Source organism: Nipponia nippon, unplaced genomic scaffold, assembly GCF_047370975.1.
Source record: "Nipponia nippon isolate SJK-2023a ecotype South Korea unplaced genomic scaffold, ASM4737097v1 scaffold_3, whole genome shotgun sequence".
Lineage (NCBI taxonomy): Eukaryota > Metazoa > Chordata > Aves > Pelecaniformes > Threskiornithidae > Nipponia > Nipponia nippon.
In genome coordinates, this window is record NW_028262347.1 from 25038703 (window position 1) to 25066175 (window position 27473).

Sequence of the window (27473 nt, forward strand, 5' to 3'; positions counted from 1 at the left end):
ATGGGTTACAGACTTGTAAAGTGCCCATTTTGCTGGGGGGAAGAGGGGTTACCCACCGGTGCGAAAGTACTGCTAATCTTTAGAGAGTATATTACGGCTGATTAACTTTATGGACTGCATTGGTTAATGGATGATTTTGTTTCCAAATATTTTAAATCTCTGACTGCTGGCTCAGAAGCATGTGTTGAAACACAACTCACTTGCGTAGATTGTTTACTGGATTGTGTTTGTTTGCTTGTTAAAACTTTTGGCATAACTTTAGCTATTCAGTTTCATCAAGAGAAAAACAAGTACAGCAAAGCACAAACTTTGAACTTTTATTAGTAACTGTGCTTTTGAGGGAGAAGGGAAAGTTAGACCAACCGACCGCTAACAGTAAGCAACTGTTGCCTTTAAATTAACAAAGAAGAAATAACACGTAGAAGTGGAGATAGTGAACAAAATTATTGCTACAAGACAGAAAGTCTCGATAGCAGTGTTTTCTAACAGCAGCAGGGCCTCACTGTGTTTCTCTTCTGGCACTTCTCTCTTCTGATAAGCACAGTGCCCAGCTGTACAGGGTTTGTGTCCACACGTATAGCTTGCAATCACCTTGAGATGCCCTTCCCCAGGTAGCTAATACCAGTGCCATATCTTAAGCGATCTAGAGGTTGTGATAGCGGAAGGGTGAAAACAAGAAATGACTTCCGCAGCATCGTGTGCGTGACCAGCAGAAGGAATTATGTTGGGAGTGGTGGGTTTTATGCTCATGTATCTACGTAGGCTTTGAGAACTGCGCTGAAAATTGCCCACCATTCAGGAGTGTCTGTGTCCAAAGACTTCACCACGAGCCCAGCCCAGTGACTAGGGGCAGCTTCACAGAAGCGTGATCATATGCTGGCACTTGTGAGTGCTGGGGTTCAGGAAAAGGAACCTCACGCACTCCCAGCCTGCTGGTATTCTCTTGCTCTGCTGTTCCAGAAAGATGTCCGACATCTTCACATGTCCTTTTTTCAGCATTTTTACTTTGCATCAGTACAACAACATCTGCAGTCTCTCTAGTTGTGTCCTTGGTGTGTATGCTCAGCATCCTGAGTGGGTTGACTGGCCTTTACATTTGCCAACCTATTCTTTTTAATATTGGAAAAATTAATTTCCCCTATGCATATCTTATTTTTCTGCGACAAGAGTGGTGTTTGCATTTCTTTATTATTTTTAGCACATTTACATTTTTCACTTACAGGCTACCCAGAGGTTATAAGGGTAAAACCTGTGGCCAAATTCTGCAGTTCCAAGAGAGTGAACTCAACATGAAGCCAAATTCATAGTTACGGGAGATAAAGCAAATGTTGATGAATCCACAAAGTAAGTTTAAAGGAAATTATTTTTCTAAATTTTGTATGCTTAAAATACATGCCAGGAAGCATTGTGATAGTTATTTGCGTTCTATTGATATACTTGTTTCGAATGATGCTTGCAAGAACAATATTCAGCTCTAATGGGATACTGAAAGAAAACCCAACAATTTTTTATTTATGTGGCTGTTGCTTTATTCCTGTGGGCAAACCCCATTTAGATAATTGCTGCTGGCTCGTGGGTCCTGTACCATTAGATAGCCCGTCTTCCTGATGGGATGTTCGAGGTGTTCTAGCCTGGCAGTTCCCAGCGTTACTGCTTTTGCATAGCTACACAAATTCTCTACAAGCCGTTCTCTGAGATACTGCAGCTTACTGCCCCCGCACCCGGTGAAACAAATCTATCCTTCAGCATTTATAGAAGTCTATTGTTTAATAGGATTGCATTTAAATTTCTATAAAGGTTGTCAATCCAATGCTTATGACTCAGAATGGAAACTTCCTCCCAGAGAGACTTTATTTAACCACTGACTTCTAGATACAGAGAGGAGCAGTACACTGTGAAGAGAGGTTATAAACTTCTTTTGTTTTAAACTAACCAGCAATAAGTTCTGGCTTCAGCAGCTTTATTACTTTTTATTAAATGAAGTAGAGATTGTCTATTATTGGAAAGTGCTAAATAGAATGAAAAAGCTTTTTGACAAGACCCGTTATACATATTTTATCATGTATTTTCTATTTAGAGCAATTTCACTGCTGCAGACTAAACAGAGACTTAAATTAAGATTTGACAAATTTGTTTAGAAGCTACTGTTCTCCAACAGACCCCAAATCATTTATTATTTTTACACAACTTAAGACAGAAGGATTTTGAATTCCTTTCATAGCAGTGACTGGTTTTATTATTACTTTTCAGATGGTAAGATACCTGAAAGAGAAATATGAACAGAAAAACTAACATGATTTTCTGAATTATTGAGTCCTGTCCTTTGGTGTTAAAAGCAACACTTTATAGAATCACTTTGATAAATGTCTGGAGCTCCAGCTTAAAAGCAGCTCAATTTTTTGTCCCCACTTAATCCTGCTGGAGACAGGTTACAGACTATCCTCACAATTAGAAATCTGTACATTTCTGTCTAAATGTATCCATTATTAATTTCTAAACATTTTTGTTGAACCAGTGTTGCCCTTCCCTTTAAAAAAAGATATTTCTTCTCTGATGTGTTCCTCATGAAGTCCGTCATCACCTGACAAACAAGGATGCAGTCATTGTGGATTGTTTAGAAATTACATGTATGCACAGAAATTATATCTATTCAACAGAAATTGTACCTATTCAATGATCAGGAAGTACCTACACTTAAACAGTTATATCTTTTCTCAGGTCTTCTGTCTTTTTGTTTTGCTGTGATACCTCAACTCCTCTTCCCTATTCTCCCAGACACGCTATCTTTCCTCTGAACCTGTTCCAATCTAAATTCACCTTCTAGAAAAGGGGCAGAGACAATCACACACATTCTTTCTGATGAGGTGCATTAGGGCCTTGCACCACGGCACTAATACCTCCCTGGCTTTAGCGGGAATGGCACTAATACCTCCCTGGCTTTAGCGGGAATCTCTCCCCCGAAGCCCCCGGGACATGCATTCATCTTTCCAAGGCCACATTACCATGGCAGCTCCCAACCATTCTCAGGCCTCCCCCTCGGTTGTTCTCAACTGAGACAGTTAAGCACGGCGCTTTTTACTACTGAATTTCATCTCATTCCTATGACTCATCCTCAAAGTCACTGTGCTCCTTCTGTCTAATATTCTGATCCTCCTCATATTCGAAGACAATAAATAATGGATAAAGACAGCTCACATTGCAAAAATTAAGCAGGCTGCAGGTTATGGATTGCATCACATTTGAAATAAACCACACATGGTTACAGAGACTTTGGCAAACATTCTGTATATTCAAGAACAATATTAAAAATGGAGTGGGTTATTATTTCATCAAAAACATTTTTTTCAGTGTAAATATGAATTGATTTTTGTCTTCTCTTTTGAAAGTGTATACTTTGTGCATTTATTCCAGTCCATCTGCTTTATACCATTCCTTAGGCAACCAGCTAACACCAGATTGTTTCAGTGTGAAGAAAGTTTCCATATGACACAGGCCTGCGTAATACTCTCTTTCAGCCTTGACCTTGCACACAGAGATAGCCAGAGAAAGGAGAAGTATAGATGCACTGCAGTTATTGAACACACCTCAAACCTGCTTTGGAGATTGCAACTATGATTCAGTTATACTTGGTTAGAGATTTTTGGGTTACAGAGCACCATAAAACTTATAAGAGCACCCATATTCCCACAGAGTTACACTACAGTTATAACCATGAGAAACCTAGAAAAGAAAAAGAATTTATTTCTTATGGTTACATGTTTGCAATCTAGATGACATTCACGAGCAAGAGAACAGAATAACTAAAGGCTGTCTCTTCTGCCACTAAGAACATTTCTCATGCTTTCTTGTTCTGAATTGATCACTGTAGCTAGTAGAAATCAAAACACCTATCCAAAATAATTGTCATAATGTATCATTATGTAAATAATCCTATATTGCCTACATATACTGAAATATCATACCTCAGCCTACTGCAATGTGTAGGTAGTATTAAAACAGTATAAAAATCATACTGAGCCTTATTCCATCTGATCTGAACAAATTACTTTCTACCACAGTTAAAAATGGCTTAGCTTTTAAGAAGTTTAGTGAAAAATTAACCCCCCCTTAAGCAAACACTCGGCAGGTTATGCTTATGGAAAATTATTCTCATGGTAATCAGCTGTACATGCTGACAAACTTGTTTTTTTCTGGTTGCCTCGCTGTCTACCAACCTCCTCTGGCTCCTCGCCATGACCTCTGTGAAAGAGTTGCTATAGCAGTAGCAAGTATTTTCCCAGAAAGCCTTATTAACTGTGCTGTAGGTTTCTCGTTTTTGAACAGAAACTCGTCGTACTGTAATTATTGTGAAAGTATTTTAAATGAAGACATTTGTTTTCATCTTTTAAATAGATACAAGAAAATTCAAGGCCAAGAAACCTAACTGGAGAAAGCAGGTCAGCATTGCATGTTATGCTGTTGCAGCAAACACTGCAAAACCAAGTCGAGAGTTCAAATAAAATCAGTTTTGGCCCTCTTAAAATCCACAAAAATATCCTATCAGCTGAAAAATGATAGGCCTAAGGCTGATATATATATTTATTTAACAAATGTGATGGTAGGCTTGAAGAACCATGACATCTACAAAAAAAGAGGTACACATCTTCCAAAATTTATTTGTCACAAAGAAGTACAGAAAGAAAATTGATTAAAGGAACTTAACTAAATTTCTCTACTTCAGGTTGTAGCACACAGAACCAATATTTATTCAAGGATGGTTAGTTTCAGGAGGCAGACTCCTGTTGATGTTCTCAAAGTTTAACATCACCTCCCTCCAGACCAGCCACTGGGTGCTCAAACGTGTTTAGAGGCCACCTGGGCACCAAATCTGTACGGGGCTTCAGGCACTACTGTGTTACATATAGAGAAGTATTTTAGTTAGAAAAAGAAAAAAGTAAAAAAAAATTAGTTCTCATAGGACAACTTCTTCTCCTTCAGGTTGAGTTGATGAGCATGAGCAAAGTAGATATCCACATAAAGCACTGATGTCATTTGTATGTGCCACCTTAACATACCACGGAAGAGTCCTTAATTGAAAGTAATAACAGGGTAGCCAGGAAAGTACCAATTAAAGCAACTTGGCTGGCTGTGCTAAATTCTAGATATTCCTAAGGTCTTAAGGAAATTTGATTATCTTTACTTACTAGGATGCAATCAAAAAGAAAGATTTACTTTTAGACTTACTAATCTCTGAGGTGACACAACTTGACAGACTGCAGATTTTCTTGGTGACGCATCATACGCACAAGCACCAGTCAATTGACTGCACATACAGTTTTGAAAAAAAAAACAAAATAGATGGTTTTCATCCATCTTCTCAAGCCAGTTTGCAGCATGTTCAATTTCATTTTGTTTATATTTGTTAAAGCTCCTCCAGCATCTATTTGTTAAGCTTCCAGATTTGTTAAACATATTCTCCTTTTCCTATAAAAACAATATAGTTCACTGCACCAGTGGCTCTAGTTGGCCTGGGGCTGATATAAGTAAACTCCCTGAACACAAAAATCAGGCTGATCAAGATATGTATGTTCTCAATCTCGCTTTATGAGGTGGAGCCATACGCCTTCAAGAACACCGATGCATAAAGACTGTTTTCTCTTTTTTTTTTTTCCTAAATATTTGCATCAACTAGCAAAACCACACAGAAGCAAGACGATTAAAGAGGTGCTAAGGCACCAGAGACAGTCTGATGCAACAGTGAAGCCCCAGGTCTGGACCCATCTGCCAGACAAAGGCTGACCTTTGATGAGATCTCACTCTTTGGCCTCCTGGAGGGCAGCAGCAGCAGCAGAACAGGACTGGCAGGACATGGCCAGCCCTGACGCACCACAGGGCTGCAGTAATGATCTGGTAGCGTGAGCCCCAGCACAACCCCAACGAGAACCAAGGTGCAGTTCATGGCTATTCCTTAGGGTTGTTATATGCCGGATACAGAATTAAAAGAAAAAAGAAAAAAAAAAAAGAAAAACTATATGACAGTTATTAAGTCATCCATCAGGATCCAAACTGTAATTGTTGCTGAGTTGCATTACATATTTGCCAGCTGTTCATTGACCCATTGGGAGTAAACTACCGATCTCAAGCCAGCTCTTAGAGGGTGGGTATGTACATCGTACTTAGGGCTTATAGTAAAAAGGGTGGATTTTGAATGCACTTGCCTGTGCTCCCCTCCACCCAGTAAGGACGAGGCTTCCTGGTCAGAACCACGCTGATCAGGGTGGGAGGCCAGTCACGCTGCAAACAAGAACTGACGTTTCCAAGCCAGAGCAAGATTTCTGTTGTTAAGGAAATGTGCTCTAACAACGCATTTGCAGATCACAGTAAGAAAAAGAACATGTTTTTCTTTTTCTTTTAACTGGTGAAGTTCTCAAGCTTTATGGTGGCTGATTAATGGCTGAAGGGAGATTTCATTACACTGAATTTAAAAACTGTCAGGAAACTCAGAGGAAGGAATAAACATTCCTTTTAATACCTGTGGATAAATCAAAATGAACTTTATTTACTCCACTCATGGTTATTGCTGGGTACAAAACTTAGAAGTCACACCTCTGCTGAAGTATAAACCAAGCAAAGAGAATAAAAACAGTGTTTCAACAAGCCCTGCGTTATGCAATTTTGAAGACGAGCTTTGATGCAAGGATAGATGCTAGCTGGGCTGGGGAAAGAAAAATGTTTCCCTCTAATTTGCAGAGCAGCTACAGAACTGTTCCACAGTTACAGCAGGCAATGATCAATAAATATGTATTAAGAGGAGAGAGAGGATGCCTCAAATTCCAGTATGTTGTTTGGTCCATCTTCTCCACAGTCCTGAAAAGGAGAGTGATACAGTCTGATGCTTCAGGCCACAAAGGAATTGTAGAGGAGCTCTTGAAAAGAGCTAGATCTCCCCATAACTGATTTCAAAGTTAAAACAGCATTGCTCGTATCTTACCCCATCATACTGAGAGTATGATTCTACATCCAAAGCAAAATCAATGTTATCCTTTGCTGAGCAAAATGGAAGGGCACAAATTACTTTCCTTCAAGTAAACAGTCTGAGGTCGAAAATGAGGGCTAGAAAAGATAGAGTAAACAGAAAGACGTGCGTAACAGGCACTACAGGGAGAGAAAAAGTTCTAGCTGGCACCCCAGACAGCATTTGTGCAAGAAATGAAAGAACTTATTGTCCCATGGCACTGGTTCTCAGGCTCCAGCCTGCTCACTCTTGCGGCGAGGACGCGCTGCTGCACGGCTGGCCCACAGGAGAGGATTCTTCCTACTGACACTATGCTTCCACATCCATATGGAATTTCCTGACTAATTAAAACTTAATTGTCAACTTTGCAACTTCTATGGCTACTCCATGTCCTTCTGTTACTGAAATCTACAGGATATAAATTCAACATAGAGAAAAAAAACCACCATAGACCTCAGATCCTCTTTCTTCCAGACTATTAACCGCCTGAAACAGAGAATATAAAATCTCTGAGAGAAAGGAAATGCAGTGACTGACTCTGAAATGAGCCGTAACTTAATAGATGATTCAGTTACCTCCAGAGCGGGCTGGGATTCCTAAACATTTAAAGGTTCAGTGCACAGAGAGTAGAAGTGAATGAACCTCGTCATTAAAATAACTAATATGTTATTCGCCATCGATTCAGTAACGATGCAAGCCCAGTCCTCTTCGATGAGGTCTCTGTTGAGAAAAACAACGTGGTTTACTTAAAAAAAGAGAATTTTTGTCTTCACAGCTCAAAACCCACTTCTAACCACAAAGACAGTTCCTTTTTTTGGTTACCACAAGCGGTTTTGCAGTAAGTTGACTGGTGTTTTCTACAGGGCCAACCAAAAAAGGGTGTTGAGGGAAACAAGCCCTTCTTCCCCGTTGTTCGTTCTTGGGCTGCCCTGTTGACATACCCCTCCCGTGCGGTAACGGTAATCATACGCTCCCACTGCGGATCTCCCCCAGCCACACTTATGTGGTCGCCACAGCGAGGTCTGCACTTGTCCCAGGCAGCTCCACTTGTCACTGAGAAGGACATGAGGCGGAGGAGAGACGGTAGGAAATTTTTTCCTATGGAGACCCACGTTCTCCTTTAAGCCTGCTTGTTCTTTGGTGTAATCAACTGTCTCTTCATCTTATGGAAAATAAGAAAACCAACTGTGTGAAGTAAATTCAGCACTGGGACAAAATAAAGATTTGGGAAATGCAGTGACATTATTAAAAAAAAAAATCCTTGGAGAACTAACTTCTTGCATTTAGATAATTCAGACTTTGATAAAACCTCTAAAATATATTATGATTCCTAGTGCTAGAAAAATGAACTTTAAGGAGAAAGTCTTCCTCACCTTTTTACTCCATTTTCAATTGTAGAATGTTATTTCTAAAACTGTGTGAATATTTAACTCTGAATCTCAAAGGATGAGAGTATGAAAAATTACAGTAGAGGTCCACATTTAAAGACAAAATTCAGATACGTATTTCCTGTCAAAAATAAGTCTCACAAGGATAATAAAACCCTCTTATTAAATAAGTATTTATAATATAAATTTTTAAAATCATTACACTTGCTTATACTGATACACGTTATGTCACTTCCAATGTATTTCAGTACCTTGGTGCTATGAGCTGGCATCCTGAAATGGAAAAATACAAGAGAAGAGCAGCTTCCCATAAAGCTTACAGACATCAGCCGTGGGTAACACAGCTTGAACCCTAAGGACTACAGTGAGAAATTCAGATGAAAGCCTTGGATAAACAATGACAGCAATTTCCCTAAGAGAGGTCAGAAAGAGCACTACAATTTCTTCAAAATATAGACAGGTAATTCTAGCTGGTGGCTTTCCTTGAGAGAACTTTGATTGAAATTGGATGTTTTATGCAGGAATAGCAGGTCTTTGCTGATATTACTGCAAACATAAATATCTAAGGCAAAAATCTATTTTCCAGTGAGTCCCTTGGACTTATCACCAGACACTGATATTTTCATTTCCCTTCAGGACTTGCTGCTTTGCCATGATACAAAAACAGAAACAGCTTTTGCATAATTAATGAAACACAGGGTCTGAAAATAGTCCTTTTTTCTTCCCTTTCCTGCTTACCCCTACTAAAAAAGCAAACAAAATCCTAACAATAGAGCCTGAAGGTTAAACGGCCCTTACGAATAGCTGCCAGCCAGCTGGTCTGAGAACAGCATGAAGGAAAACGTATCACCCTTAATACCCAGAACTCTCTTTGAATGGCAAGCCCTACACAATAAGGACCAAATAGTAAAAGTTAACAGACATGAGAAAAAAAATCAAGGAACATATGCAGCCAGAGAAGTGAGGACAGTATCAGCATGTACCCATCAAGGGTGTACTATATTTTTAGATATTTACACTGTGACCACCAACAGAGGTATGTAAATTTCCTTGAAACAGCTTTGGCTATAAAATAATTGTTTTATAAACAAAACAAAAAAACCCAAGTGTCTTGTAAAGTGCTTCCATGTGTTTTATCTTTTTATGTACATTTTCAACAACCAAAATGCTGCCAATATTCTTTAGCTAAAATATTTCCCCTTCCACTAAAATATGCACATAATTACACAAGAAAGGAATGAAAACTGAAGAATCTAGGATTGCTGAAAAGTACTTTGGAAGCATTGAGCCCTACTGTTTTTCCTTTACAGCAAAGGCCCCAGCCACTTCTGTGAGATCTGCAGATTGAGGAGTCCTGTATATGCATATATTTTAAATTCTTTTTATGCTGGAAGCTCAGGATTTTCCACCACGTTCTCCCTTCCTTACACTTTTGGACACAGTTACAGGCTCTTAAGTACAGGGAAAAGGGCCTACATGCATAGCAGAAGGGGTTGCCATCTGTTCCCTCCTGATCTTTTGGAAGATATGAAATCAGTACAGCTTCGTACAAAGACTTGTGCTCACAGGTTTTCCTCCTGTGTTTCTCTAGTTCCTTTCCTCCTGTGCTTCTTCAGTTCTTTCCTACAATACAAAGTAAATCACCATTGGGGGATTGTTTTAGCACCTTCCCAAATTTATCAGAGGATGTGAAGGCAACACATTCTTCACCTAAAAACACTGAGAAAACTAGCAAGGTGTTCACTTTGACATGTGGTTTTCACCTTTGCATGCGAGAAGCATGAGCATTTCTTTCGCGCAGCTGAAAGCCAGGTTGGGCATAAGGCAGCTGTGCTCTGGATCTTCAGGCTTCGAAAGGTCTTCAACCTCCATCCCAGCCAGCTGCTGTCACATGGGGAGAACCCGGGGGAACAGAAATCCAGCTGACAAAGGCTGCTGATGGTATACATTATTTTTCCTCAGCAGCTGACCCCCGGAGAGCCTGAAGTACCTACTACTATTTTTAGGTATCTCACCCCAAGCTGCAGCAGCCTGCGCTAGGCAGCGGGATGGCTGACGCCCCGCTCCTGCCTCATGAACTGCCTGCCCCACGCAAGGCGCCCGGCTCGGTCCTTTGTGTGGCACACCACGAGGAGACATTTTCCTTTCTGTCACAAAAGCTGAAAAGATTTTTGAGTTACAAATTAAATCGGCTTTCACTAAAAATTTCAGGGCTTCCCACACACCCTCGCCCCGAGTGCGGCCTGGCCACCCCGCGCGCTCGCTCCGTAACCAGCCTCAGTTGAGCGGATTTCGGGACCGCTTCGCGCCCCGGGTGACCTCCCCCACGCCCCCGGCCTCCCCCCGCCCCGGGGCTCCACGGCTCCTCGCCCCCGGCCGCGCTCCCCCTCACGCCCTGCCCCGGCGGCTCCCACGGCCTCCGGGACAGCGCTGCACCGCCCCCCATCCGGGGCAGGCGGCGGCGGGGACGACGACGACGACCGCTCCTTCTTCTTCCTCCTCCTCCTCTTCTTCCTCCTCCTCCCCCGCCGCCCGCCTCCGCCCAGCAGCCGCCAGGCCGGCCTGGCAGGTACCGAGGGGGAGGGCGCGGGCGGCCGAGGCGCGGCGCGGCCCGGCCCGGCCCGGCGGGGCGGGAGCGGAAGGCAGGCCCCCCCCCTCCCCGCGCGGCGCATGGTCGCGGCGGCAGCCGCTCGCCGGCCTCCCCTCCGGCTGCCGCGCTCTGTGGTCTCGCCCGCCCCCGCTGCCATGTTGGATCGTGCGGCCGCCGGAGCCGGGCCGGAGTTGGAAGTTTAGCGCCTCTCGGAGGGGCGGGCGCGATCGGCCGCCGGCGCGGAGCGGCACCGGCGCGGCTGTCCCAATCCCCGGCGCCCCCTCCGCGGGCCGCCGGCAGCTGGCCGAGGCCCCGCCGCGCCTCTCCGCCTCCCTCCTTCCCCGGCCCCGAGAGGGAGGCTCCGCGATGCGGCTGCTGTGAGGCCGCGGCGGCAGCGGAGGAGGAGGAGGAGGGGGCCGCGGGCGCCAACAGTCGCAGGGCGGCGAGGGCAGCGCCGGGCCGGCCCCGGCCATGAGCGGCAACCCGCAGCAGCAGCCCCCGCAGCCGCGGCGGGTCACCAATGTGGGCTCCCTGCTGCTCACCCCGCAGGAGAACGAGAGCCTCTTCGGCTTCCTCGGCAAGAAATGCGTGGTGAGTCCCGGCCCGCGGCGGCGGAGAGGGGAGGGGGCGGCCCGCGGCGCTCCCGGGACCCCGAGCCCGTCCCCACCCGGGCGCGGAGGGCCGGGGGCCGGGGCAGGCAGGGGGCGTGTGAGGACAGGCCGGCCGGGGCGCCGGGAAGTTGAGGGCTGCGGAAGTTTCCGCCGGCCCGGCCCGCTCCGCTGCCCCGTCCCGGCGCCCGGGAGGGGGGCGGCCTCCGCAGGCCTCGCTCCCTGCCCGCCTCGCCCGCAGCACCCCGGGCGGAGGGAGCGGAGCGGGGGTGCTGGGGGCAATGAATGGCGGCGGCCGCGGCCCGCAGCGCCGGTGGCGGGGCCCCTCGGCCGGCCCGGCCCGGCCCGGCTGGACTGCCTACCCCGAGCGGCGGGCCAGGCCTCGCCCCCTCCGCCGGGCCGGCTCCGGCCGGAGCCCTGCGCACCGGGGCGGCTCCGAGACCGACTCGAGCGCCGGTGTGGGCGCCGTCCATCGGCGGTGAGCTCCCGGGGGCGGCCGGGCGGCTCACCCCTGCCCTGCAGCTGACCCGGGCTCTGCAGGGGGAACTGGCCAGCAAGGGAGCAGCCGGGGGCTTGGTGGAGGAAGTTCAGCTGCTCGACGAGGCTGGGACGAGCCCCAGGTGCACCTGCGGTACAGCAAAGCAATGCTGACGAAGTTGTGGGAAGGCTCGTATCAGTGCTAGGCCTGCCTTGGGTTTCGCCTGTACTTTTGCTAGCCTAAACAACAGGTTCATATACTCGGATGCGACTCAAATACTGCGTCTTTTCCTGATCTTATAGATCTATAAAAAAGGCAACATAATGGTTAAAAGAAAAAGCCTTGTAGTAAATGTGTCACCAAGTATATCAGCAAGTTCTTCGTTTTCAGAATACCTTCTTGCATGTTAATATAAAACTGTATTAAAACTATAGTTATATGTATTAAAGAACTACTTAAGAGCTTCAAAAGTTAACAGCTTTCTTTAGAAAAGAAGTGGCTTTTAGAAGATACATATTTTTGAAAAAATAAAAAAAAAACTTCTTTTTTTTAAAAAAACCTACCATTTGGAAGCCGTTGAAAATTGTTATCTGGCTGTCTTCTAATGCTTTGTGTCCAGCGCCTAGTGTACTGATGTTAGGGACTATGCATCCTGCTGTAACGCTCTGAAGAGTATTTCATTAACTTAAAATTGTGATTTAAAGCAGGATATCCATGTAGTCATAATGGTTCCACATAACTCTTTGGACTTTGAAATGGTATTGTTGATCAAACTGACCATGGCAAGGAAAGCATTAGATGTAGTAACTGAAGAGGAAGTAGGTGATATTTACGTTGGGGTGGGTTAAATAAGATGCTGTTACAGTAACTAAGTTAAATAGGTCAGAAAGTGTGACCATAAAGCACGTTTTTTGAAAAGGAATAGATTTGTAAAAAACGTCTTCAATTAATTGAACTACTTTCAGGTACACATTTCATATGTTTAGCTCCTTTGCAAAAAAAATAAAACTTTTCTCCAAATTTAAAAAATAGTGCATAAACTTGTGTCTGTAAGTTGATTTCCAGTTTGTTTTTCTACAACTTGGATTTTCTTAAGTGAACACACTTGCCGTTTTTGTTACGCTCAGCTGTAACACTCACCTACTCAAGTTCTCAACTTTTCTGCATAAATAGCATGTTGAAAGCAGACTTTGGAGGTAAATATCTTCACAGTATCTGGGTGTCATGCAATTTGTGACAGGTTGATAGCTTCATAGACATGACTTGCTTTGTATTTTTTTTGAAACTACACATTCTTGTGGTTTACACTGAATCTTGGATGACTTTCCAATTGAGGTTTTTCTAATTGTGGCCTCTTCCCCTTTTCCCCTAGCTCTATATGCTCTCTAGGTTAAGCATAGGCTCATTTTACTATAACTGAGGGTCTCTGCTTAATCTTGAAGACTTGAGTGTTGAAGTGCTAGAGGCTTTTTTTACTTACTGTGGCATAAGCCAAAAATGGTGATAATTCAGAAACTAATTCATGAACAGATTGAACATCTCTGTCCCTTGGAGGGCAATGTCTATCAGAGAAGTGGAATGGGCACCTGGAGATGGTAACAGCTTTGGCTGTCTAACCTTAATCCGCAATATCTGTCTGTCAGAGCTTGACAGTATTCTTGATACTCTTGACCTTCTAGCCTGACTCAGTGTTGGCATGCAATGCTGATAAACGCCTTTTTGCTATAATGTACATGATATTTGATCTCTTAATATCCATGTTTGAATTATTCATTAGTGAAACTTCAGACTGTAAATGCTACTTCTTAAGAAAGGAAAATCTTGTGGGTTTCGTAGGATGCTACGAGCTTGCTTTCCCATCAGCTGAATTGACTGTGCTAGCTGGCTGCTACAGGTGTTTCTGGCAGTGTGGGGCATGGATATGCTACTGGACGTGATGTGCATCTGCCATATCAACATAATTTTAGGTTATGTTTGACTTGACGTTGTGTTTACATCACTAGTGAAATGAATGCCAGAGGAACAGTTGAGACATTAAACTGCGATCCTAGATACGCTTTTTGTAGCAATAATTTATAGTATTCTTATGGAGGGCATAGTGCTGGTATCAGTCCTGAGGGGCTTGGTTAAGAAAGCATGTGGTACTCTGCACCTGATTTATTTCAACTATTTCCTTTGACTTTGTTTTTGACTGATAACAAGGCAGCTACTTTGAAATAACATTGAGGATTCAACTACTCAATTTTTTTTTTTTTTTGTTCTATGGAAAAGCAAAGGAATTTATCAATTAGCTTAATTTTGACTGAGTACTCACAACCTGTGAACTCCGACACTGACATAATTTCAGTGGCATCTTAAGTAATGATGACTGCTAAACACAAAAATTATCTGGGTGTGGGGGAAGTGGTGAAGAGCCGTCCCTCTGTGTGTGGGTGTTGCTGAGGCTGGTACCATTTTCTGGACTACTACTGATACTTTGGGAATCTCATTGACTAGTAGGCAAATGTACATACAGAATGTTACTGATTTTTTTTTTTTTTTTACTACTTCCCCCCCCCCCCCAACTTGTTGAGCTGTAAAACGCTTATCTGAATCTATAAGCAATTAAAATACCTTTGCCCATGACAGATCAGGTTTTCAAAACCAAGCCACTGGCTAATAGTCAAAGCTGCAGCTATAGTTTGGTTGAAATATAAATCCAAATGTAGAATTACTTGTAGTAGGTATCCAGCATAAGGTAGCCCCTTAGGACTTTCATTGTTGCTTAGGCATATAACTAATTTTCATCCAGGTACGTGACATTTGTTACGTAGGTCAGGTGTAAAATTTACTATCTGTAGATATTTTTCAATAACTTTTTTATCATAATGTAGAAATAAAAGTCTGTGTAAACTTACGCTAAGGTGAGCTATGAGATTACTTTTGTGCATATTAATGAAATATTTTTGTGGTTATGCCAAACTTGGAAGATTTTGCTTAAGTCTGCTTAGTTATAAATCAATCCCTTTAATTTTGTCCTAAGGAATGAGTTTTGTAAGGAAAAGCAAATGCTAGATGTCCCATTAATAATTTTTAATAAAGAAGGTACTTTTATAATTTGCATGATGTATATTGGTCAGTAATGTCACCGATGAAAACCTAGTTTATTCTGTAGAAATAATTTTATATGTGTGAGAGGCCTTCAGCAAGAAAACATGAGAAGTGTGTACTTGATAACATTAGAAGTAGGAAATGGAGTATGGATATTTTATACTGCTTAGAAGTGGGACTCAGCACTTGGATAAGGTGTAATGAATAAGGCTAGGAATAGGTTGTTATTTGTAAGATCTTGCCATGTTTGATATGGTAAACAGGAACTGGTGAAGAATGTAAAAAGAGAAGTGACATAGTAGTAAAGTAAGAAAACTGTTTTGGCTGCTTTTAAAGTGCATGTGACCAGAATAACATTGTACGTCAGAGCTAAAGGACAAATTACAGTAATAGTTGAGATAAAACAAAATAAAAACCGGAATGGCATTTATAGCTGTTAATTGATAAGAATTAAAGGTTTTATCAAGAGAGGACTTGTAAGATTACTTGTGCGTATGAAACAGCATGAACGAAGACTTGAAGGTGGACTACAGGTCTGAGTAATGGGCAACTTCATGTGGCTGGGAAGTGTTGGGACTCCTCAGTTTGAGTTTATGCTGCAGGCTGTACACCCAAAAAAGGTTGAGATTGTAGTTTGAAAAGCAGTTATCTCTTGAACAGATAGGAAGAACTGAGTCATCAGTTCAGTGGTGGTTATCTCATCTTTGCATATGTTTTTAAATGAGATGCAGAGGGAGAAGACAAAGTGTAAAGGATAGGGTCCTGTGGAACAGAAGAATATCGAGAGTTATGCCTGGATTTCTTCTGAGGTCTGTCCTGTTCTATCAAAAGACATGTAACATCTTCAGATGCCTCACTAGTATTCACTGGAGTCACTGCCCTAAACCACTTGTCAGCAATAATCTGTCCTTCTAGAGGGAATTAATTTTTTTTTTTTTTTTGACAGTTCCTCTGAACCAAACCTGTGCCTACAAAACTGATTTTCACAGGGACAGGTCAGATCAGACTTTTCAGAGCGAGTGGCTTAGCCATCGTCCTCCAACTGCCTCCATGAATCTACAGTAGGGTTACTTATCATAAAGTGTTTCTCATGCTTGTCTTCCTTGCAGCTTGTTATTAAGCTAAGGTAGTGAACTACGCTGTAAACAGATTATTTACCCATGGATGATAAATGTTTTGAGACCACATGTGAACACTCTGCAAGGCATTGCATCTCATAGCTGTATGTATTTGAGACAAAGCATCAATTTACAAAATGTGGGATTCGGTTCAGGAGTAAGAGACAGAAATTTAGGTGTTAAAATCCCATGATTGTCAGTAGACGTCACTGTCTGTTATCTAAATCTCCTATTCAACTTACCTGAAGATAGAAATTTATAATTATCAGCTGAATTTCTGTCTTTGCTTCAGTAACTGTAGTGGTTACATCTCTCCTGACCATGCTTGTAGCTCATGTGCTAGACACATAAATTTCTGTCTTGACGTGCAAGGTGAGTCCTATTACAAATTTCAGTCATTGTGTGTTTCTGTTATGAAGTGTTACATGTTGCTAAATAGAAGGTGATCTAGTAATAGAGGGCTGGAACCAGTACCTCAGTCTATTAAGGCTTCAGTGCTCTTGCGTTCTCTTCGGAGCCCCTTTGTAGAACTTTTCTCTGTTTTGGAGGTAAAGTGCCAAAAGTCTCTTAGCATCTCTGTGGTTAATCAGCTGGTCAAGTATACCACTCATGCTCCTGATAAGGTGGTCTGGAATCCGATAGTGTACATACGCAACAGGATGAAAACAATTTGTAGTCACAAGCTGTTGTGTTGTAACTTCCCAGGTCTTCACAGCTAAGAATCAGGTGGAGGAATTTAGAAGAGCACAAAGGTTTAATGTGGGATTCGGATGAACAGTCGTGTTTTGACTACAAGATTTCCACCAAGATGTCCAGATACCACTTGTTTAGGAGAACACCTAAGGAAGAGGTAGTTTCTTGTTAGAAGATAAAGACTGAGTTTACTATTTCATGCAAATATGTAAATGGAAAGATTCTACTGTGTTCTTCCTTTAAGGGAGAATTGATGTGATTTCTCTGCATTATCTGATCATAAATGTTGATTTGAGTCTGTTATCACTAGAATGTTTCCTCTGTGAATATTTCTTCTGGGGTTCTTAAGGTTTAGTATAAGCCCAATTTGTAGCAAGTAGAGTGTATAAGATCATCTTATACCATGCAATTTCAGGGTAAAAAGGTGATAATGGAGACTGTTCTAACTTTAGATCTCAAATCTCTTCTTTTGGAGGAGTTCTGGTACTTCTGCCTGAAAAAACTTCCCTGTCTTTTCTGTAGAGCTTCTTATGACCCTTCTTGCTCTACTGTTAGTGTCTCTAGTAGTGCTGGAATTAAGAACATGGTTACTGCTGTCATTGGTAAGTAGTGGCTGCAGGTACCAGCAACGGCAGCAGTTGCCACTGGCAGCTCCTAGCTCGGTGCTGGAATGGGTGGAGTGAAGTGGTTTGTATGTGATAAGCAAGTGTCGTCTAGGAACTTTGCAACATGACAACAGGCTTGATTCTTTTATTGTCCTGTTATAGGCAGAGCTGTCTACAGTGGACATGGGGTTTGGTGAGCCTTAAGTGCTCAGTTTGTCAGAGGAAGTTTGCTGTTCACTTAAAGCTGTGTGGTAAGATTTATGATGTCCTCTCTTCCAGTGAGCATGCTTCATAGGCCCGTCTCTTGAGGAATCTTTGTAGTACAGAAATAAAACTTAGTATAGTGCAGGAGACTTATGGTTTCATGACCTAATACCTAGATAATAAAATATAGAAGTAACAAAAATGTGTCATGGGCACTAGACAGAGTGGCTTATTGGTAGGTTAGGGTACAATTGCCTTCAGGAAAGGTTGGCATTATGTGTTACTTGGGCACAGAGGGATTTTTTTATTGGCCAGTTTGTTTTCCTTGTAACACTAAATCACACAAAATGGATTTAGTGGAACTAGAAGTGTATCTTCATGGGGGGTTTTAAACAGCCCACTCTACCACTACATGACTCGGATGCTGTACAAAATAGTTTTGTTTCTCAAGGTATTTGCTTGGGTATGCTGCCACACTACCTTCTGTGGCTTTCAGATACGTTGTTTATGCCTGAATAACCAATAAAATGGGTACAGTAGGTGTGCAGTTACCTTCAGGGACAGTTGCAGTTAAATTCAAAGATCCTGAAGTGTGCTGTGATCTTCACATGACAGGAACAGTGTACTAGAAGGGCCAAATGGAAAAAGAAGAGATGTAATGCAAACAATCATAGGGACACCTTCTTAGAAAGCTGCTCACTTGCTTAATTCTTCAAATTCAGTAGTATATTTTCAGCTACCTGTGTGTTAAAGATAGACAATTTTCCTGACACCTCTTTGTGTTTACGCAGTGAATGACACTTTAGGCATCTCAAATTAGAACGCCTGTGTTAAGAATATATGATTCTGGAAGAAGTTCATTAAATTAATGACTCAATTCCTGTAGACGTACTGTTCTGTGGAGAAGACCATTGCTGGCAAGGAAACTGTTGCTGCGGAGCTCCACGATGTGCTGGCAGATTTGCAGATTGCAGCTCACCTTAGGCCCTTGCTTTCATACATGCATCCCCACCTTGGTGAGACTGTTATCCCTGTACTGTTTATTTGGCTATCCTTAAAATCCTCACTCTAAGGCAGCTTTTTTTTCTTTTAAGTTTTCTGAGAAACAGTGTTAATGCATTTTCCAGCTCTCTAATGTGTGTCTAGCTTAAAGCTGAAAGATCACATTAAGGCTTGCTAATCAAGGTCATAAGTGTTTCCATTTCTGTAAGATGGTTTCACACACCATTTTCCCCTTCAGAACTTTGTGTAATTCAGAATTCCCCTGCGTTCATCTTGTTTCCCTTCAAAGTGAATGTGTTTTTTGCCTTTATTGCCCCTTGTTAATTAGCCAGTATGCAGCATCGCAGTGGTATAGTTATACAGGAACATATCTGCGCTCACCAAGTGTATTTGGGGGGGGAGTACTGTGCCTGCAATTTGAGAAACACCGACCTAATGAAAGAAAATGTGGCCTTCTCATCTTCAAAAAGCTAAGAAAACTGTATTTCATTATTTGAACTCTTAATTATGAAAAGATTGCCTCTAAGACTGCAAACACTTTTTACAAATGCATTTACTTCAAGTGTTATCGATGGCAGTTTTCCTGAAAGTTAGCCAGCACTTGGTGAGATTATTTACAAGAAAGGTTAAGTTAAAATATGGATTCCTAAATAACATTCTCTTGAGTATTGAGTAACAAGGCCCACTATTTGTCTTGCTGTCTAGGCTGAAGAACAACAAGAATATTTGAATATGGGAATTTGGCACTATATTGCAAATGCTTTCTCCCCCCTCAAGGTGACAGCCAAGAGATGTATTTATCTGTGTGTGATTTGTGGATAAGAAAAGAAATGAGTAATAATTTGTTGTATTAATATCTTTCTATGTTAGGGATAAAGAAGAGTAAGAGATGTTCTACAACCTTCTTAGGACATTCTATAACAGAAGCAGTAATTTATTGACTTAAAAAGAATCTTAGTTTCTATATAGAAAATAAACATTTAATATTTTTATACAGCAGGTTACTATAAAGTTGATTTGCTTTAAAGTCCTGCGCGGTGACCTCTGTCCTCCGAATCTTGTGTCTCAGCTTTTGTCGGGGTCTTCTTGCACTCTTTTATCACACAGGCTCTTTTTTTTAACAAGTTTTCTGTCCTTCTGTCTCAGCAAAAGGGTTTCCTCCCCTTATTTCCTTGTTCCCCGTTGTACCTCAAGTGCTTCCAGGATCTTCCTTTCTCCTTTCAGCCCCTGCATCCATAATCTGCACAAAGATGTCCAGGTAGAAGTGTCTCTTTTCCTCAGCATTCTTCCCTCCACTCCCTTACCCCCCTTACTTCTCAGTTCCACAAGTGCTTTGCTCTTGCTGATGAACTTTGTGTCTCATCAGACATGTAGTCTTACCCATACCCTGTGCTGGGATAGACATGGCTTGTATTCTTCTACCTCAACAGAATATTGCACAAGGGAAAAGATGAGAAGACAGTCTCTATGCCAGCCAGCTGTTTGCTGCTGCATACATAGAGTGCACTTCAGCGTGAGATATGGCCATTAGACATTTCTCTGTTATTTCTCTCCTATTTCATCTTCGCTGGCCCAAAGTCATTGTTAATGTTGCTATAGAAAAGAGAACTTTTGGTGGATAAGAGGGAGGGAAGCAAAAACAGGAGCATGATATTCCTCAGGCTTCTTTGCACTGCTCCACCCTCCACTGCTGCTTCTCCAGGGAGGACCAGACTCTCCAGTTTGTAAGCTGCTATATTAAGAAACTGTATACTGGAAGATACAGCTTCAGCAACTCTACAGGCTCAGATTTGAAACCACAGAATTGCTTAGTTCTGCTTTGAGTGAACTGTAAGTTATTTCCTGCTCCTCTAACCATGTGACATCTCTCTCAGCACAGCTAAGATGTGGTCATTCTTTTTAAGTAAGCATTTTTTTCCTTTACTCCCCCTCAGTCAGCCAAAGCAAATAGAAACATCACTTGGCTTATGACACTAAATATACGCAAAGGCATCCAAATAGACTCCTCTCTGTAAAACTGTGCTTGATTTTTGTGGTTAACTGAAAAGAGGAAGAAAACTATGTACATCCTGTAGTGGTATGTGTTCTGTGCAATACCACAGGCAAAAGCTTCCCCTTGCATTTGCAAAGAAGGAAGCAGTAGTTTCTAATAAATAAAATGCAGGGCTGTTTTGTCTTTATTTGCCTTTAGTCTGTAGCTAAGAGCATCTCAGGTATGAAATTCATTTTATAACTGAGCACACAGAATTATCAGTGTTTATATTTTTAGTAACCTGGCAATTAACAGTTTCAGAAAAATATATGTTTGGGGCTTGAATTTGTGCAATTTTGTATCAACCAGTATTTTTTAGCCATACAATAGGTGTTGTCATTTTGACCTTTCTTAAACAATGTTGGCCTCTTTAAGTGTTATGCTGCACTGTTGGCACTGTTCTCAATTTGTGTAGCTAGAACTTTAAATTTAAAACTATACAAGGTTTTCAAGTGTCATTGCAACAGAAAATGCTGATTGTGCTTGATCTCTAGAACTCAGTAGTGATTCAACAAACTGCTTACCTATTTAAAACAATAATTTATTTTAGTTTTGTCTCGGAGAGATGTGTCTATCATATTCAGGTGCCAGTATTTATATACTTGAGAGACTGTTACTACATCTGTATCTCTGCACAGAGCATGCCCTTCCTTGCCTGAGTTCAAGCGCATACAAGATGCAGCACACCTAGTTGCATTACGGTTTTGTTTGATAGGATGAAGGGAGATGGATTTGGTGCTAAATGTTTCTCTAGGAGATGTAGATCTTATTCCATGTCATGGTTTTCACTTGATCTTTTTATGTCATTTAGGAGGTCTCTCTTTCAGTGCTTCAGTTCTTCATTGAGACTTTTCCTTAATAGTCTCTTTGAACATCTCTGGCCTTTGCTGCCTGTAAACAACAAATCCTGTCTGTTCCTCTGCCCTCTGTTCATATCGTTTAGATGAGAGTTGCTTATTGAACAAGTGTTCCTACTGCTGCTCCAAGCTTCACGCTGTGTAACCAGGGGGTCCATCCCTCACACTGGCCGTACCTGTCTGGACCATACCTTTCTGTCCCCGATAACCAGAACTGACAGGCTCAAAATGTGAGATACCCACCCAGGGTACATTGAGGCTTAGTGGCAGAAGGATGCATCTTGTCCTTTCTCTCACCTCTGGTCTGTCAGCCAGCTGTGCTAACATATTGGTGTTAACAAACTTAAGTAGTGCAGTAGCACGAACTCGGGCACTGTTCTGTGACTGTCTGTGGTCTTTAATTGGTTGGCACGCTTCCTGGCACAGGTTTGGGTAATGCTAGCTAGTACTCGCCCAAATTAATGAGCATGGTTTTGGGAATAGAATGGTGTAAACACAGTTCCTAAGAGACGGTCTGGGTAGGGCCATCCTTACCCAATTTGTGTTGTGTTGGGAAGAGAGAGAGTTCCTCTGTGCAGCTGTACATTCTGCTGTACCACTTGCTATCGGATCCAGAAAGCGCCTCAGGTCCTAGTTACTAATATTTGCACAACCAGTGGAAGCTACCAGGAGACAAAAGCAGCTGTACTGCTGGGGATGGGGAGTCCGAAGTGAGCTATCTGTTCTAGCATTGTCAGTAGCATGTACATCACAGGATAAGGGTCGGCTCTGCTGCTGTTCTCATAACTGTCCTCTTGACATCAAGCCAGAGTCAAACCTGGTTTTCATGCCAGCGACAAAATTCAATGTTGTCTCTCTGCTCCTAGAAATTGCTTTTGGAAACCTGAGAAAATGCAGGTGACTAGAAGTTTCCAGCAGACGAAAGTGTGCTTGTGTGTCTAATAACCTACTGCAGTGGACAAATTATCAAGTGCATCTGACATATTGTGAACACAGGCTGATAAGGTTCCTGATCCTCCTCTTAGATTTCAGGAGAAAAAAAAAAATATTTTGCCTTCCAGTAAGGAGATCTGGCTAACTTGTAGCCGTGCTTCTACAGACTGCATTAGGTACAGCAGGGGTGACCTCAAGGGCTGCTGCATTTCACTTGCTGTACTTCTTGATTACAGAGCACTGGCCTACCAAGCAAATGAATTCCTGTCTAGAGCTTTCTTTTCTGATGAGTAGTTTGTAAGTAATTTAAGAGAAGTTCTGTGTGTCTTCAGAGACTCCAGGGATATGCTGAGGTATCTTAGAATCTTCCCTGCAGCTGCGTTTTGGAGCATTTTAGCAGTTTTCTGTCAGTTCAGAAGCAACAATTTGTTTCCCACTTGAGCTCCAGAGACAGTTCTAGAGTGTGAAGTGTAATTAATGATAGTTCAATCATTACATACTCACTCTGTTCAGGTGTCTCACCTTAATCATTGGTTCTCTCTGGGATGTAAAGGTGCGAGCTTAGGAACCTTTTCAGTTCTGTCTTCTATACCCACTAGATCTGTTAGGTAGTGTTTAGATGCCTCTGTTCTGTAGACACTTACCTGAAGCTTTTATTTTGTCTTTTTTTTTTTTTTTTTTTTTTTCTTTCCCCTCTAGTGTCCTGTGATCTCCTCTTCTTCCTCAAGGCACATTTTTTTCCAATGTCTGCTTTTATAAGTCAGCACTGGCAGGAACTGGACCCCTGGTGATGCTTGGTGCTGTACAAGCAGTTCTCCCACAGCAGGTAGTCTTTGCTTCAGAGCAGAAGGGAGATAACAATCCATCATGGATTTAGAAGCTGAGTGCTTTTAGTCTTAATTTCAGGATGGTGACTTGCATGTCAATTCTGGCTGTGATAATTGCTCTAGCAATGAAATGACGCAGTACCAATATCCGTATCACTGGAAATAACTTCTTCTCCAAGGTCACCACATACAGACAATATCACTATGATGCAAGTCTGAATTAGCAAAGGGCATTACATAGTTGGCTTATTCCAAATAAACAAACCAGCCATAAATAAGGATGTCTGCCATGCATCATCAAGGCTGGTTTTTCACTTCAGATGCTTTGTGCACTTCGTTAAAGTGCAGCATGATGCCCTGGTTTGTCAGAGTAACCTGGTCCTGAAGTGAGGTGACTGACATGTCACTTCTTTGACTCTGGGATTCTTCAGAGGACTGCAGTGTTTGTCACAAAACTGAAGCTTTTACGTGGGGATTGGCAGATTTAAAGATCTTGGTTCCGCATCACCTAATATAAAACACTCAAATTCTGTATCATACTGCACATCACATGGTGAATGGCAGAGGCCTTCTTCTGAAGAATGCACTTCTGAATAACAAATGTCCTACGGGACACTTTCATCAGTGAAGTTGGCTAGCCTTTCAATTTATTCTGTGAGTCTGCTTCATCTTCTGTAAATAGTCCATGTGCCCAGGAGTGGATTCTGGACTACCAAGAAATCAAGATTTTCCTCCTCCCCCCGCCCCAGCTTGCTCAAGGTCTAGCTGTGTTACTGGCACATCCCCATCACCATCTTCCTGTAGGAAGATCATCAGTGCCTGTACCACAGTGTTGAAGTTTCTGGCAAACAATTTAATTCCTAGATCTTTTGAGGACCAGTTATACAGACTTTAATCTGATGTTCATAAAATTTACCATGCTGAACCTCTAGCAACCTATTAATGCATTGCTATTATGTAGGTCTCACTCCTGTGATTATTTCTTCCAGGAGACTGGAAGAGATACCCTATTTCTATACTCATATAAAGCCTTTTGAGCAGGGTGTCATTTTTCTTGAACTCTGTCTTAACCGGGTAATCAGCTTGTTTTCTCTAAACTGTATGCTCCTGGAACTGATATTGTCTTTCATATACTCAACATCAAGAACTTTCTGTGCTAACAGATTGAGGCTGTTCAGGTGCTCAGAGCAATCGGTGTAGTTAATTGATCACAAAGAAAGGGAATGTCCATACAAAAACTGGAAACCCAGTATCTGCTTTGACAAGGGGTACCTTCTTTCAGTCATTGGGGTTTAAGTTGAGTCCGTGCCCTTATTGAGGAATATCTCATTTCCAAAGGTGTTACACATCTGAAAAAAAATCAGTCAGTGTGTCATTAATAACCTTTTTTTTTCTGTTTAATGGTTACAACCAGTGTTAATGAACATTTTTATTCTGTTAGTGTGGTGTAACAATATACCTGCTGTCTTTATACTGTCATAAAAGCACTGTAACTTACCATTGCATAAGTGGAGGTTTTCAGAAAAGTGACGAACACTTGACCTGACAGTACAGCTGTTGCCAGTTCTCCCAAGCAGCAACAGCCAGTGACATTGAGCGTGTTAGCCTCGCTGTCAGCTCCAGAACAGACTCAGAGACTTGCAGAAAACTAGTTCAGAAACTGAAGCATGTGGTGCTTCAAATCTCATGCTTGATTAGGATAATGATACTGGCTGATTGGACTGCCAATGCAATACAAATGGATTGTTTTCAGTATTTCATTTTCACTAGGATCAAAAGCAAAGCTATCTTAAGATCTCTTTCATTAAAGTTATTGGTTGACAGCCACCTGAACATGAGCCAGCAGTGTGCTCAGGTGGCCAAGAGGGCCAATGGCATCCTGGCCTGTGTCAAGAATAGTGTGGCCAGCAGGACCAGGGAGGTGATAGTGCCCCTGTACTCAGCACTGGTGAGGCCGCACCTCGAGTACTGTGTTCAGTTTTGGGCCCCTCACTCCAAGAAGGACATCGAGGTGCTGGAGCGTGTCCAGAGGAGGGCAGCGAAGTTGGTGAAGGGTCTAGAGCACAAGTCTTATGAGCAGCGGCTGAGGGAGCTGGGGTTGTTTAGCCTGGAGAAGAGGAGGCTGAGGGGAGACCTTATTGCTCTCTACAACTCTCTCAAAGGAGGTTGTAGCGAGGTGGGGGTTGGTCTCTTCTCCTAAGTAACTAGTGATAGAACGAGAGGAGACAGCCTCAAGCTGCGCCAGGGGAGGTTTAGGTTAGATATTAGGAAAAACTTCTTCACCGAGAGGGTGGTCAAGTATTGGAACAGGTTGTCCAGGGAAGTGGTTGAGTCTCCATCCCTGGAGGTATTTAAAGAACGGATAGATACGGTGCTTGAAGACATGGTATAGGTGGACTTGGCAGTGCTAGGTAACGGTTGGACTCGATGATTTTAAGGGTCTTTTCCAACCTTAACGATTCTATGATTCTATTATTTTGGCTCAACTTGCTGTATTTCATTAATTGAGATGATACCCACCAAAAAGAGTAAAGGTCAGTTTCAGAACTCATGTTTCTTCTAAATGTTCTTTGAAACAAATATTTTCTGTACTAAGAGTTTGTAAAATATCTTAAGCTACTGTGTTCATGTTAAACTTATATTGGTGTGACTTTGTGGATTCTAAACTCTTGTATTGATCTAATAAATATTGATTTTCTTTATTATAAGCTTTGTTTCTCACACAAGATCTAGTGCTACTTCAGTACTGTTGTAAGTACAGTGAAATAATTTTTATATTATCTGCCAATTCCGGCTGGTACATACTTTTAACTTTTCATGTAGCATATTTGTTATTCCTGCTGAACAATGTTCACAAGTTATGAACAGGAACATAGCAGTACTGGAGAGCTAATTATCTTCATTTTTTTGTGAGTACGCTTTTCTTCTGACCCATCCAAACACATGAATATTTAAGAATAAAAGATTGAGAACAATATCACTGCCTCTGTGCCTCAATTCTGCCTATGGTTGCTCATTAGAACTGCTGTGTGAAGTTGTACTACCAGTTCTGCGCTGAAGGAAAAAATAAGTATCGTGTGATTTAAACTGGAAACTGGTGACTGGACATGGACACCAGAGTGTTCAGTGTGGAGGAAAAAAACATCTTGCTGCCCTCTTTATACAACACTTCTGTTGTATAAATAAACACTTTATCATTAACTGTAAATGAGTAGATTCTTTACAGTTTTTGCTGTTCTGGTTGTGCCCAGCAGAGCAGACAACCTCGTGATAAGTAACACTCTGGCACCTTACAGAGTTACAGAGGAAGAATTTTGGCTTCAGGGAAACAGCTTTCCCATTCAGCAGCCCTCTGTGCACTTATTTTCAGGTAGCGGGTAGTAAGTTCAGAAAGGAAGTCGTCAACTCCATTGTTAATATCCGAGTTTCAAAATTGTTCTTCATCTGAACATTTTTTTTTTTTTAAGTCCTAGCTTGGCAGAGGTCAGTTGTATCCATTTCTTTTTTTCACCTTGAAAACTGCATATTGCAAACTCAGCATTTCCTTTCCTTAAGTTTGTTGTTCTGTTTTGTTTTTTCATCAATAAACGACACTCAAATATTACCTTTGTTCTATTCATTTAGATAATCCAAGGGGAGAGTGTAACAGAAACACAAATTGTACAGGACAGCTTTTCTTACACGGTAGAAATTGAGGGTTTGTAATACCTGGCCTGAGAATTTAAACATCAATGTTGAGCTGCAGAGCCCCTGCTACAGGATACAGCTGAGGGCAAGCTCTTAGTGTAGTTTCTAAGAGGCATAATTAGTAATGTCAAAAGTTAAGCTAAACTATCTCTAGCATTTTTTATTATGTAGCCTTAATCCTTCTTATAAGAACCTAGATGTATGGGGTGATGATTGCCCTTATTGAAGGGCTGTGTCAGAACTAGGATAGAGTGCCTAGTTTTCAAAACTACTTCAGTCAAGTGATCATCTAGTTCTTCTGGTATTGCCAACATCGGATTTTTTTTTTTTTTTTTTTTGGTGTGTGGTGTCATGATTTGCTCAATCC

General features: G+C 42.0%; 1 protein-coding gene and 1 long non-coding RNA gene across 2 annotated transcripts in view; one reads left to right on the forward strand and one right to left on the reverse strand.

Annotated features, from left to right (window-relative positions):
• Positions 1-5970: 5970 nt before the first annotated feature.
• LOC148054528 (uncharacterized) lies at positions 5971-10683 on the reverse strand. Its single transcript, XR_015706536.1, has 3 exons — positions 10398-10683; positions 10146-10263; positions 5971-10005 (listed from the first exon to the last, which is right to left on the reverse strand). It is a non-coding gene; the product is annotated as an uncharacterized LOC148054528 (long non-coding RNA).
• A 342-nt stretch (positions 10684-11025) lies between these two features.
• The window catches only part of WASL (WASP like actin nucleation promoting factor), a 51901-nt gene continuing 35453 nt past the window's right edge, over positions 11026-27473 (forward strand). The window contains exon 1 of the mRNA XM_087766427.1: positions 11026-11563. Within this exon, the coding sequence (XP_087622553.1) occupies positions 11444-11563 (120 nt within the window). The 5' untranslated portion in view covers positions 11026-11443. The remainder of the gene's footprint in view (positions 11564-27473) is intronic.